The sequence below is a fragment of the Bos mutus genome, chromosome 1, assembly GCF_027580195.1.
Source record: "Bos mutus isolate GX-2022 chromosome 1, NWIPB_WYAK_1.1, whole genome shotgun sequence".
Classification (NCBI taxonomy): Eukaryota; Metazoa; Chordata; class Mammalia; order Artiodactyla; family Bovidae; genus Bos; species Bos mutus.
Genome location: NC_091617.1, coordinates 133,615,446 through 133,630,885, shown reverse-complemented (window position 1 = coordinate 133,630,885; position 15,440 = coordinate 133,615,446). Strand labels below are relative to the sequence as shown.

At 38.2% G+C, this 15,440-nt stretch overlaps 1 protein-coding gene across 8 annotated transcripts in view; it reads left to right on the top strand.

Annotated features, from left to right (window-relative positions):
* The window catches only part of CEP63 (centrosomal protein 63), a 79,440-nt gene that overhangs the window by 41,702 nt on the left and 22,298 nt on the right, over positions 1 to 15,440 (top strand). For all 8 annotated transcript variants that reach the window (XM_070376037.1, XM_070376029.1, XM_070376016.1 and 5 more), the window contains 2 exons: positions 14,538 to 14,771; positions 15,024 to 15,163. In XM_070376037.1, coding sequence (XP_070232138.1) covers positions 14,538 to 14,771; positions 15,024 to 15,163 — 374 coding nt within the window. The remainder of the gene's footprint in view (positions 1 to 14,537; positions 14,772 to 15,023; positions 15,164 to 15,440) is intronic.

The following is a 15,440-nucleotide window of genomic DNA, read 5'->3' as shown; positions in this document are numbered from 1 at the left end:
TTACTAGAACTAATCAATGACTATAGTAAAGTTGCAGGATATAAAATCAACACACAGAAATCCCTTGCATTCCTATACACTAATAATGAGAAAACAGAAAGAGAAATTAAGGAAACAATTCCATTCACCATTGCAACGGAAAGAATAAAATACTTAGGAATATATCTACCTAAAGAAACTAAAGACCTATATATAGAAAACTATAAAACACTGGTGAAAGAAATCAAAGAGGACACTAATAGATGGAGAAATATACCATGTTCATGGATTGGAAGAATCAATATAGTGAAAATGAGTATACTACCCAAAGCAATTTATAGATTCAATGCAATCCCTATCAAGCTACCAACAGTATTCTTCACAGAGCTAGAACAAATAATTTCACAATTTGTATGAATATATATTATATTTTTAAAGGCACCATTTTCCTTATGAAAAAAAGATGATCCTAACACAAATGTTAATCTACTGTCTTGGTAGAATTATCATATACTTAATTGAATTGGCTCAGGTTTACTGTTTAAAAGTTTATGATGACAGAGACACAGTAGTGATAAGGTCTTACTGGGAGCTATACCACTGATGGGCTGTCTTTCAAGATGTTTCTTTAGTGTAAATGCTGCAGAGCTGTTGTCTGCACTGACATATTTGGAGTTTACTCTAATGGAGAGTGTGGTAAAAATTGGTGCATACAGTGGCATAACTTCATTTTGGGGTTCTTTGGAAAATTAAAAAAAGAACACTTGTTGCTTTGTATCATATTCTTCTCAGTAATCTCACTATATGGAAAAGTTATTTTCTTGAAGCCCAGGATTATATACCACAAAGCCAAAGGATGATTTGAATTTAGTCCCCAGTCCCCAGCCTTGTCCCTATTCTCACACATTAGCTGCCCACCCTTGGCTTTTATTTTTATCTCCATGACATAAATTACTTTCTTAATTATTTCTTTACTTTTAACCACCTCTGTTGTGATTTGTATTGTTGAAATAATTCCACCCACTCTACTAGAATGGTAAAGAATCTGCCTACAATGCAGGGGACCCATATTTGATCTCTGGGTCGAGAAGATTCCCCTGGAGACGGGAATGGCTACCCATTCCAGTGTTCTTGCCTGGAGAATTCCATGACTAAAAGAGCCTGGTGGGTTGCAAAGAATCAGACATGACTGAGCAAATAATGCACACACATGCTCCACCAGAATAGTTAAAATGCTGTTATTAATAAGAGAAAGCTCTGGTTTTCAAAAAAAATTAGTGACAGTGGCTAGTGGGGGGAAAAAAGGCTTAAAAATAATTGGCTTTAAGATACCTCTAATACTAGATATTTAAGAGAAGTAATCATTTTGTAAATGTTTATATTTATCTTTCTGACTTTTCATATTGGAAGAGGTAGTCCTGAGATATTCTAGTGTAGCTCTGTCCAATAGAAATATAATATGAACCACCTATGTGTAAAATTTTCTGGAAGTCACATTAATAAAGGAACTCCTATAAATGGAAAAGAAAAGCCAATTTCTAGAAACAAGAAAATTATGAAAGAAAAAAAAACTTACTGGTAAAGGCAAACATATAGTAAAGGTAGTAGATCATCCACCTATAAAACTAGTATAAAAGTTAAAAATAAAAGTAGTAAAATTATATCTAAAATAATTAAGATGGAGAGATCAAGATGGCAGAAATAGAAGGATATGGAGCTCACCTACTCCCATAAATACATCACAAATACATTTACGTGTGAAACAGTTCTCATAGAATACCTACTGAATGGTGACAGAGGATCTCATACAACCACAGTTGCAAGAATGATCACCATGTACTTGAGTAGCGTGGAAAAAATGAGGGGGAAGTATCTGAAGTGCCCCTGGGAGGGAGCTGTGAAAGGGGAAAGATTCCCTCATCCCGGGAACTCCCATTCATCAGCTAGGAGATCAGGCAGGACAGAAAGGGAGCTTCAAAGGCTCAGAGGGAGGGGAGAAGATACTTTGCGGCAGGCAGAACAGAGACCAAAAACACAGATGATCTGGGCCACCTCACTGCACTCCCCAGCCTGTGATACGTATCTGATGGTGCATGCAGGGGCTGGGTGCTAAAACTCAGGCTTCAGAGGTCAAACCATAGGACTGGAGTTGGCTGCATGGAGACACCCTGAAGGAGTTGGGAGTGTGGGCCAGAACTGGGAGTGTATGCAGGACAGAGCTGAGGTCCACATAGAAGCTGCATGGTTAACAAGCATGCAGAGGAGGAGGTGGGGCCTCACTATAGGAGCCTCATTTTTGGCATGCTTGCAGTGGGTATGGCTCTGCCTCCATGAGCTTTGGGAGCATGCAAACACAGAAGGGTTGTCCAACACAGAAGCAGAGCTGAAATCTGAGCAGATCCCCAGGGGCCACATGACTTTGGAAGCAGGGCTGAAATCTGAACTTTATCTGGTGGCTTTGCAACTTCAGCAGATTTACACCTGGAGTGCCTTTGTAAGCTCAGTGGTGGTGGGACATCTGAGCAGATTACTGGTACTCCTATGGTTGAGGTGGGTCTGGAGGTAGTAGCTGTGGGCATTGTGGGCAGGGACATGTGGAGCCAGGGCCAGGATGATACTGTATCTCCCATAGTGGGTACAGGTGTGCAACTAATCATGACTATGGTGGGTCCCAGTGCCTGACATAAGTAGATCTGTGCCAGTGGATCTCTGTTGATGACTTTGTGAGCACAGCACCTGAGGGACACCCAGTTCCTACATTTTCACAGCTGAAAGCAGTGCCAGCAGCAATGTAACAGCAGTGTACTTTGTGAGCATGCACATTGGGCAAAAGCTGACACCGAAGAGTGTACTTTCTGGTGGATAGCTCCTGCAGAAGAGTAATCAGTGACTCCTCTCCCAGTGGAAGCGCACCAGTTACACCTACCCCACATTGTAGCTCATAAACAGATCTAGGGGCATCTGCTCCAACAACTGGGGAGCAGATCCTGCTCCTGACAGAGCTTTGACAGCCACAGAGCAAAGAGGAGGCCCTGCTCAACATGCAGTGCAGGCTCTGGTTACAATGCCATTCACGCCCTGTATCAAGGGGATAACAGCCAGCAAACTGAGGAAAGACATGGGAGGCTTCTATACTAAAAGCCCTTGCACCAAAAATATTAGACACATGCAGGCCACACACAGATGCTCCTACACAAAAACAGCCACAAGTAGGTAACTGTTTCTCCTAAATTTAGAGTTAGAAATGTAAGTATAAAGAAGCAGAGGAACCACTCCTAATTAAAAGAACAAGAGAAGTCTCCTGAAAGAATAAACAATGAAACAGATCTCTCCAGTCTACCACATCTTGAGTTCAAAAAGGAGGTAATAAAAATACTAAACAGCACAAAACTCCTAGAGGAGAACATAGGCAAAACATGGTGTGACAGAAATTGTAGCAATGTTTTCTTAGGTCAGCCTCCCAAAGTAATAAAATTTTTAAAAAATCAAATGGGACTTAATCAAACTTAGATGCTTTTAAGGAAACTATAAACAAAATGAATTGTGTAGCTGCTATGGAAAGTAGTATGGAGGTTTCTTTAAAAACTAAAAAGAGAGTTACCATATGACTCAGCTTTATCCTATTCCTGGGCATATATCAACAGATAGCTGTAATTCTAAAAGATACATGCCCCCCACCCAAACACACTGATTATAAACAGCACTGATTATAATAGCCAAGACATGGAAGCAACGTAAATGTCCGTTGGCAGATGAATGAATAAAGAAGATGTGACATATATATATATATATATATATATATATATATATATATATATATAAAGGAAACTATAAGCAAGGTGAAAAGACAACCTTCAGCATGGGAGAAAATAATAGCAAATGAAACAACTGACAAAGGATTAATTTCCAAAATATACAAGCAGCTTATACAACTCAATAACAGAAAAACAACAAAAGTGGGAAAAAGACCTAAACAGACATTTCTCCAGATAAGACATACAGATGGCTAACAAACACATTAAAAGATGCTCAGTATCGCTCGTTATTAGAGAAATGCAAATCAAAACTACAATGAGATATCACCTCACACTGGTCAGAATGGCCATCATCAAAAAGTCTACAAATAATAAATGCTGGAGAGGGTGTGGAGAAAAGGGAACCCTCTTGCTCTGTTGGTGTGAATGTAAATTGATACAGCCACTATGGAAGACAGTATGGAGATTCCTTAAAAAACTAGAAATAAAACCACCATATGACCCAGCAATCCCACTCCTAGGCACATACCCTGAAGAAACCAAAATTGAAAAAGACAGTGTACCCCAATGTTCATTGCAGCATTATTTACAATAGCTAGAATGTGGAAGCAAACTAGATGTCCATCAACAGATGAATGAATAAAAGTTGTGGTACATATATACAATGGAATATTACTCAGCCATAAAAGGAACACATTTGAATCAGTTCTAATGAGGTGGATGACCCTAGAGCCTATTATACAGAACGAAATAACTCAGAAAGAGAAAGATAAATATCCTATACTAATGCATATATACGGAATCTAGAAAGATGGTACCAAAGATTTTATTTGCAGGGCAACAGCAGAGAAACAGACAACAGATTTTTGGACACGGGGAGAGGGGAAGAGAGGAGGAGGGGGAGGAGAGGGTGAGATGTATGGAGAGAGTAACATGGAAACTTATATTATCATATGTAAAATAGAGAGCCAATGGGAATTTGCTGTATGTCTCAGGGAACCCATACAGGAGTTCTGTATCAACCTAGAGGGTTGAGATGGGGAGGGAGATGGGAAGGAGATTAAAGAGGGAGGGGACATACGTATATCTGTGGTTGAGTCTTGTTGATGTTTGGCAGAAACCAACAAAATTCTATAAAGCAATTATCCTTCAGTTAAAAATATAAATTTAAAAATTAAAAAAAGATGTGGCATACACACACACACACACACACACACACACACAACACACACCAGAATGCCTAAGAGAGACAGAGACAGTGTGCCTGAAGATGAAGAGACAGAGATAATGCCTGAAGAACTATGGATGAAGGTTCATAGCATTGTACAGGACCAAAACCAACCCAGGTACAGGTAGTGACCAAAACCATCCCAAAGAAAAAGAAATGCAGTAAGGCAAAATGGTTCTCTGAGGAGGCCGTTCTGATAGCTGAGAAAAGAAGAGACGCAAAAGGCAAAGGAGAAAGGAAAAGGTAAACCCAACTGAATACAGAGTTCGAAGAATAGCAAGGAGAGAAAAGAAAGCCTTCTTAAGTGAACAATGCAAATAAATAGAGGAAAATAATAGAATGGTAAAGACTAGTGGTCTCTTTAAGAAATTTAGAGACACCAAGGGAACATTTCCTGCAAAGGTGGACACAACAAAGGGCAGAAATGGTATGGACCTAACAGAAACAGAAGAGATTAAGAAGAGGTGGCAAGAATACACAAGAACTGTACAAAAAGGTCTTAATGACCTGGATAACTATGATGGTGTATCACTCTCTAGAGCCAGACATCCTGGAGTGTGAAGTCAAGTGGGCCTTAGGAAGCATCACTATGAACAAAACTAGTGGAGGTGATGGAATTCTTCTAGCTCAGCTCTTCACAGTCCTTAAAGATGATGCTGTTAAAGTGCTGCACTCAATATGCCAGCAAATTTGGAAAACTCAGCAGTGGCCACAGGACTGAAAGAGGTCGATTTTCATTCCAATCCAAAAGAAGGACAAGGCCAAAGAATGTTCAGACTACATACACTTGTGCTCATTTCACATGTTAGCAAGATAATGCTCAAAATCCTTCAAGATAGGCTTCAATAGTACACGAGCCGAGAACTTCCAGATGTACAAGCTGGGTTTAGAAAAGGCAATGGAACTAGAGATCCAATTGCCAACATCCGTTGGATTGCAGAGAAAGCAAGGGAATTCCCCCAAACATCTGCTTCTGCTTCATTGACTACACTGAAGTCTTTGGTGGCATGGATAACAACAAACTGTGGAAGATTCTTAAAGAGATGAGCATACTAGACCACCTTACTTGCCTCCTGAGAAACCAGTATGCAGGTCAAGAAGCAACAGAACCTGACATGAAACAATGGGCTGGTTCAAAATTAGGGGAGAAAGTACGTCAAGGCTGTATATTGTCACCTTATTTAACTTACATGCAGAATACATCATGTGAAGTGCCAGGCTGGATGAATCACAAGCTGGAATCAAGATTGCCAGGAGAAACATAAGCAACCTCAGATATGCAGATGACACCATCTAATGGCAGAAAGTGAAGAGGAACTAAAAATCCTTATGATGAAGGTGAAAGAGGAGAGTGAAAAATCTGACTTAAAACTCAGCATTCAAAAAATTAAGATCATGGCATCCAGTCCCATCACTTCAGGGCAAATAGAAGGGGAAAAAGTGAAAGCAGTGACATTTTGTTTTCTTGGGCCCCAAAAATCACTGAAGATGGTGACTGCAGCCATGAAATTAAAAGATGCTCCTTGGAAGAAAAGCTATGACAAACCTAGACAGCGTATAAAGAAGCACACACATCATTTTGCTGACAGAGGTTCAATATTTTGGCCACCTGATGCAAAGAGCTAACTCATTGTAAAAGATGCTGATGCTGGAGAAAATTGAGGGCAACAGGAGAAGGGGGTGACAGAGGGTGAGATGGTTGGATGGCATCACTGACTCAACGGACATGGGTTTGAAGAAACTCGGGGATATAGTAATGGACAGAGAAGCTTGGCATGCTGCAGTTCATAGGGTTGCAAAGAGCAGGACATGACTTAGCGACTGAACAACAACAATATATGAGAAACCCATAGCTAGAATAATATTCCACTGTGAAAGGCTGAAAGCTTTTCTACTAAGATTAGGAAACACCCAAGGATGCCCATCCTCACCAGTTTTATTCACCATAGTATTAGGAATCCTAACCATTGCAATCAGGCAAGAAAAAGATAAAAGGCACCCAGACTGCAGAGGAAGAAGTAAAACTGTTTGCAGGTGATATGTTACTACATACAGAAAACCCTAAAGCCTCCACAATAATAAAAACAGAAATGGCTGCTAATGAATTCAGTAAAGTTGATGTCTAAAAAAATCAATATACAGAAATTTGTTGCTTTTTTGTACACTAATCATGTACTATCAGAGAAATTAAGATTTCAGGCCCATTTACAACTGCATCAAAAAGTTTAAAAGTTTAAAATACCAAAAAAATGTGAAACACCTGTACTTTGAAAACTAAGACTTTGAGAGAAATTGCAGATGGAGATGACACAAATAAATTGAAAGATATACCATGCTCATGGATTAGAAGAATTAATACTGTTAAAATGTCCATACTGCCTAAAGCAGTTTATACATTCAGTGAAGTCCCTATCAAAATTCCAATGATATTTTGCACAGAACTGGAACAGATAAGTCTAAAGTTTGTATAGAATCACACACACACAAAACCAAACCCCAAAGAGCTAAAGCGATCTTAAGAAAGAAGAAGAAAGTTGTAATTATCATATTCCCTGATTTCAAACTATTGTACAAATCTATAGTAATCAAAAGTATAAGGTGCTGGCATAAAAACAGACACAGATCAATGGACCAAATAGCCCAGAAATAAATTTACATTTATATTGTCATTAATTTATATGGTCATTAACTTATAACCATATAAATTGGGAAAGGAGTACATCAGGGCTGTATCTTGTCACCCTGTTTATTTAACTTAGATGCAAAGTACATCATGCGAAATGATGGGCTTGATGAAGCACAAGCTAGAATCAAGATTGCCAGGAGGAATATTAATAACCTCAGATATGCAGATGACCCCACCCTTATGTCAGAAAGTGAAGAGGAACTAAAGAGCCTCTTAATGAAAGTGAAAGAGGAGAGTGAAAAAGTTGCCTTAAAACTCAACATTCAGAAATCTAAGATCATGGCATCTGGTCCCATCACTTCATGGGAAATAGATGGGGAAACAATGGAAACACTGACAGACTTCATTTTCTTGGGCTCTAAAATCACTGCAGATGGTAACTGCAGCAATGAAATTAAAAGATGCTTGCTCCTTGGAAGAAAAGCTATGACCAACCTAGACAGCATATTAAAAAGCAGAGACATTACTTTGCTGACAAAGGTCAGTTTAGTCAGAGCTATGGTTTTTCCAGTAGTTATGTATGGATGATAAAGCTGAGCACCGAAGAATTGATGCTTTTGAACTGTGGTGTTGGAGAAGACTCTTTGAGAGTCCCTTGAGCTGCAAGGAGATCCAACCAGTCCATCCTAAAGGAAATCAGTCCTGAATATTCATTGGAAGGACTGATGCTGAAGCTGAAGCTCCAATACTTTGGCCACCTGACGCAAAGAACTGACTCATTAAAAGACCCTGATGCTAGGAGAGATTGACGGCAGGAAGAGAAGGGGACGATAGAGGATAAGATGGTTGGATGCATCACTAACTCAATGGACATGAGTTTGAGCAAGCTCCGAGAGTTGGTGATAGACAGGGAAGCCTGGTGTACTGCAGTCCATGGGGTTGCAAAGAGTTGGACATGAGTGAGTGGCTGAACTGAACTGAACTAATTTATGACAAGGAAGCCAAGAATATACAATGGGGGAGAAGACAGTCTCTTCAAAAAATGGTGCTGGGAAAAAAGAATGAAACGACAGGTTTTTATACCTTGTATAAAAATAAACTGAAAATAGATGACACGTAAATGTGAAAGCTGAAAGCATAAAACTCCTAGAAGAAAACATAGATAATATGTTCTTTGGCGTTGTTCTTAGCAATATATACACATATATATATATATATATATGTGTATATATATATTTGGATCTGTATCTTCAGGCAAGGAAAACAAAAGCAAAAATAAACAAGTGGAACTCTATCAAACTAAAAAGCCTTGCACAGGAACTGATGGCAGAGGCACTATCAAAATGAAAAGGTATACTGCTGAATCAGTTACGTTCAGTTGCTCAGTCGTGTCCAACTCTGCGACCCCATGGACTGCAGCACACCAGGCTTCCCTGTCCATCACCAGCTTCTGGAGCTTGCTCAGACTCATGTCCATTGAGTTGGTGATGCCATCCAACCATCTCATCTTCTGTCGTCCATTTCTCCTCCTGCCTTCAATCTTTCCCAGTGTCAGAAGAAGAGTCAGTTCTTTGCATCAGGTGGCCGAAGTATTGGAGTTTCAGCTTCACCATCAGTCCTTCCAGTGAATATTCATGATTGATTTCCTTTATTATTGACTGGTTTGATTTCCTTGCAGTCCAAGGGACTCTCGAGTCTTCTCCAACACCACAGTTCAAAAACATAATTTCTTTGGCACTCAGCTTTCTTTATGGTCCAGCTCTCACATCCATACATGACTACTGGAAAAACCATAGCTTTGACTAGACGAACCTTTGTCAGCAAAATAATGTGTCCGCTTTTTAATATGCTGTCTACGTTTGTCATAGCTTTTCTTCCAAGGAGTAAGCGTCTTTTAATTTCATGGCTGCAGTCATCATCTGCAATGATTTTGTTGTCCAAGAAAATTGAATTGGAGGACATATTTGCAAATGATTTATCTTGTAAGGAGTTTAATATCTAAACTATACAAAGAACTTAAAGAGGTCAAGGTCAAAAAACAACCTGATTTTTAAAAATTGGCAGAGGACTTGAATAGACATTTTTCCAAAGGAGACATTCAGACTTGAGAAAAGATATTCAGCATCACTAATTATCAGGAGAATGCAATTCAAAACCACAGTGAGATACCATCTCACCCCTGTCAGAATGGCTATTACCCAAAGGTAACAAGTAAGTGTTGAAGATGATGAAGAGAGGGGAGCCCTCCTGCACTGTTGTGTGTATGTACTCGGTCATGTCCAGCTCCTGCAACCCCATGGACTGTAGCCCACCAGGCTCCTCTGTCCGTGGAATTTTCCAGGCAACAATACTGGAGTGGGTTGCCATTTCCTACTCTGGGAGATTTTCCTGACACAGGAATTGAACCCAAGTCTCTTGCGTCTCCTGCATTGGCAGACGGATTCTTTATCTTTGTACCATCTGGGAAGCCCCCATGCAATGTTGGTGGGAATATAAATTGGAAGCACAGCATAGAGATTCCTTAAAAATTAAAAAAAGAACTATCATATGATCTAACAATTACAATTCTGTCCATTTTTCCAAAAAAAAAAGACTAATTCAAAAGGATATGTGTACCCCTATGTTCTTTGCATCATTATTCACAGTAACAAAGATACGAGGCAACCCAAGTGCCCATTGATAGATGAATGGATAAAGAAAATGTGGTATATGAATCATAAAAAAAGAATGAAATTTTACCATTTGCAGCAATCTGGATGTCCCTAGAGGATATTATGCTAAGTGAAATAAGACAGAGAAAAACAAATTCCATATGACTTCACTTACATGTGGAATCTAAGGGATGAAACAACAGAAACAGACTCATAGATCCAGAGAACAAACTGGCAGTTGTCATGGAGGAGAGGATGAGGGGAGTTGGGCAAAATAGGTGAAGGAAATTAATTTAAATTTCCAGTTATAAAATAATTAAGTCATGGGATGTGATGTGCGGCATAGGAAATATAGTTTATAATATTGTAATAGCTTTGTACAGTGACAGATGGCTATTAGACTTATCATGGTGATCAGTAATAATGTATATGTGTCAAATCACTATGTTTTACACCTGAAACTAACATACTGTATGTCATCTGTACTTCAGTGTAAAAAAAAGGGGGGAAAAGGCTGTATTTTTGATGCTATAGAACTAAGATATTGGTTAGTTTTTATGTATCAAATCTAGACTCGCTGGTTAAACTATAGCTTAGTTAAACTATTAATTTCAACACCAGTTTACTTTAAGATCACGGATTTGAACTGAATGTTAAATAGCTATTACAGTGTTAGACAATGCTAATGTTTTGCAATCACGTATTGTCTTTCATCCTGAGCATCCAGTTGAGCAGTGGTTTTCTAGCTGTGTTCTGCCAAGCCCCAGGGCTACTGTGCAATTTAAAATAGGGTTGGGAGGTTCAGTAAGCCGGGCTCTTTCTCTTACCACCATCATCCAGTATCTTCAGTGTTTTATTCTGTGCAGAATTCTGTGTAAGGTTTCCCCTTGTTGAGGTGGGTAGTTTATGTGGTATTTTAAAAGTTTGGAGGCAGTTGCATCCTGGCATCTAAACCTGCTTGATGTTCTTTTTTCACACTATTGTGGGAATCTGGTAAAAAGTTTTTGATTCTTTATGCTGGAATCTTGGTCTGTAATTTATATAAACACTGTTTTTCTGCCTCTTTGCCTTTCTCCTCCCACCCTCTCTCTGGCTTATGGGCATCATTGAGCATCTACTTTATGTGACCATAGTAGGATTTTGGCCCTGTACTGTATACAATAAAAATCTTTACACAGCAGATAGATTTCCCAGAGACTTAAATTTCTAAAATAAAATTGTGTGCTTTACCTTTTAAAAATACTTAGAATATGGGAAGTTTTACTTACACAAATACTTTATGTCTGTCTTCAGTGTGAAGATGAAGTACCTTTCAGGATGCTGGAATTAAACTTGTGAAAAACTAGAAAGTTGGGAGCTAAAAACCAGTGTAAAAAAAAAAAAAAAAAAACAGTATAGCTGGGATACAAAGCCTAAAAAATCATCCAAATGTACAGGAATTGTGTACTACAGGTCCATGAGACAGTTGCTAAAGTGGCTTGTCTTCTCATTCTCTTGACATTGTCTTTTACAGAGCAAAAGTTTTAAATTTTAATGAATTTCAGCTTATCAGTTATTTCTTTCAGGGATCATGTCTTTGGTGTTGTATTTACAAAGATACCACTATACCCAAAGTTAGCTACGTTTTCTCCTATATTATCTTTCAAGAGTTTTGTAAGTTTTGCATTTTACATTTAGGTCTATGATCCATTTTAATTAATTTTTGTGGAGAGCATAAAGCCTTTGTCAGACATGTCATTTTTTTTTCTTGCATATGGATGTCCAGTTATTCCAGCACCGTTTGTTGAAAAGACTATCTTTGCTCCATCTTATTACCTTTGCTCTTTTATCGAAGATCAGTTGACTATATTTATAAGGGTCAATTTCTGGGCTCTGTATTCTGTTCCCTTAATCTATTTGTCTGTTCTCTTGCTGATACTACACTGTTGATGACTATAGCTTTATAGTAAATCTTGAAGTTAGGTAACATCAGTCAGCCAACTTTGTTCTTCTCTTTTGATATTGTATTAGCTATTCTGACTCTTTGCCTCACCCTGTAAACTTTAGAATCAGTTTTGTTGATATTCACAAAATGCTGATAACTTGCTGATATTTTGATTGGGATTGTATTGAATTCATATATAATATTGGGAAGAACTGACACTTTGACTGTATTGATTCTTCCTTTCCATGAACATGGAATATCTGTCGTTTATTCTTTGACATCGTTCATCAGAGATCTGTAGTTCTTCTCTTATAGATCTTGTACATATTTTATTAGATTTGTACTTAAGTAATTTCTTTAGGTGTTAATATAAATAGTGATGTGTTTTTTTGTTTTTTAATTTTTATTTTATTCATTTGGCTGCAATGGATCTTAGTTGCAGCATCATATCCACTTCTGTAGTTGTGGTGCATGGGCTTAGTTGCTCCAAGGCATGTGGGATCTTGGCTGCCTGATCAGGGATTGAACCCGTGTCCTCTGCATTACAGGGCAGATTCTTAACCACTGGACTACCGGGAAAGTCCTATGTTTTGTTTTTAATTTAAATTCCACATGTTTACTTTTGGCATATAGGAAAATGGTTGACTTTTATATATTAACCTTATATCTTGCAACCTTCCTATAGTTGCTTATTAACTCAAGGGAATTTTTTTTTTTTTTGGTTGATTCTTTCAGATTTTCTACATAGATGATCACATCATCTGTGGATAAAGGTAGTTTTATGACTTCTTTCCTGATCTGTATACCTTTTATTTCCTTTTCTTACTGCATTAACTAGGACATCCACTATGATGTTGAAAAGGAGTGATGTAAGGATAGATTGTTGCCTTATATCTGATCTTTGTGGGAAAGTGTCAAGTTTCCCAACATTAAGTATAATGTTAGCTGTATGGTTTCTGTAGAAAGTCTTTGTCAAGTTGAGAAAGTTCCTCTCTATTCCTAGTTTTTATCATGGAGTTTTTTTTTTTTTTTCTTTCTATCATGAATATATTATATATACACATATATATGTATGTATATGTATTTTTAAAATTGGAGAACAATTGCTTTACAATGTTGTGGTGGTCTCTGTAGTACATCAGTGTGAATCAGTCATAATTATATATATATCAACTCTCTCTTGAGCCTCCCTACCTGCCACATTCCACCCCTCTGGGTTGTCTTAGAATGCCAGACTGGGCTCCCTGTATTATACAGCAACTTTCCACTGACTGTCTGTTTTACACGTGATGGTCTATGTATGTCAGTGGTATTTGCTCAGTTCATCTCACTCTCACCTTCCCCTGCTGTGTCAAGTCTGTTCTCTACTAGGTTCATCACTACCACTTTTCTAGATTCCATATATATGTGTTAATATATCAGTACTTGTTTTTTTCTTTCTGACTTACTTCACTCTATATAAGAGGCTCTAGGTTCATCTACCTCACTACAACTGACTCAGATTTATTCCTTTTTATGACTGAGTATATTCCATTGTACCACAACTTCTTTATCCATTCATTTGTTGATGGACATCTAGGTTCCTTCCATGTCCTAGCTATTGTAAATAGTGCTGTGATGAACATTGGGGTACATGTGTCATTTTGAATTGTGGCTTTCTCAGGGTATATGCCCAGTTGTAGGATTGCTGGGTCATATGGTAGTTTGGGGGCTTCCCTAGTGGGTAAGTGATAAAGAATATGCCTGCAATTCAGGAGACCACTTTCTACACAAGGGATGTGGGTTCAATCCCTGGATTGGGAATATCGCCTGTAGAAGAAAATGGCAACCCACTCTAATATTCTTGTCTGGAAAATCCCATGGACAAAGGAGCTTGGAGGGCTACAGTCCACGGGGTCACAAGAGCCAGACATGACTTAGTGACTAAACCACCACCACATGGTGGTTTTATCCCTAGTTTGTTGTGAATCTCCATACTGTAGTGGCAGTACTAGTTCACGTTCCCACCAGCAGTGCAGCAGGGTTCTAGTTTCTCTACATGCTCTCTAGCATTTATTGTTTGTAGTTCTTTTTCTGATGACCATTCTGATTGGTATGAGGTGATACCTCATTGTAGTTTTGATTTGTATTTCTCTAATAATGAGTGATGTGAACATCTTTTCATGTGTTTATTGGCCATCTGTATGTCTTCTTTTGAGAAATGTCTGCTTAAATTTTTGTTCAGTTTTTGACTGGAGTGGTGAATGAATTATATATTACTTAATGATCTATTGCTGTATGTTTTTATGGAGGTAAAATTCAGTTTCATTTTCATTCTTCCTTGTTCATTGATTATTCTTTTACTTTTACCAATTGGTAATTTGTGTATTTTTAGGCTCAGCTTGCCAATCGGAAACAAAAATTAGAGTCTGTGGAACTGTCCAGCCAGTCGGAAATTCAGCACCTGAGCAGTAAGCTGGAGCGGGCCAATGATACTATCTGTGCCAATGAGTTGGAAATAGAGCGCCTCACCATGAGAGTCAATGACTTGGTTGGAACCAATATGACTATTATGCAAGAGCAGCGGCAGAAAGAAGAAAAATTGAAGGAATCTGAAAAACTGCTAGAGGTATATTTTTAAATTTTTATATACTATAACTGAGGAAATGTGTGTGTGTCTGTTTTAAGAGAAACTAACCTAGAACCAGGTTCCAAAATCTGCAGTTTCTTACCTACCCTATAGCCAGTGGATCAGATATTGACATTGGGCCTATTAATACTGTATCTGTTATATAATTTACAGTTTGACTCCTGGCTTCCTTTTCTCATGAAATAGAAAAACTGTAATAACATCTGACTTTTTTTCTGAGTATTTTTACAGGTTCTGCAAGAAGAAAAGAGAGGATTGAAGGCAGCTCTTCAGACTCAAGAAAATTTTATCCATGATGCAAGAATACAAAAGGAGAAGCTGCAAGCAAAATTAAAGGCAGTTGATACTCAACACACAGTAGAGACCATAAGGTATAATCTTAAATGTTATTAGTCTTAGCCACAGGGTGGTTTGGCATTTGCATGGTTTTTAATATTACATATTCATAATTTTGTGCTTGATCATATTATAGGTTTTCTTAGTTTTAATTTCAGAGTTAAATTTTTAGGGTATTAGATAATAATGTGTGGTTATTTTTTTCTACCTTCAGTGTGGGTCCCCTAAACAAGAAACTCTGACGTTTAGAAAGTTAGAAGCCCTTTTGTCAATCTGCATGGGCTTCCCAGGTGGTGCAGTGGTAAAGAATCC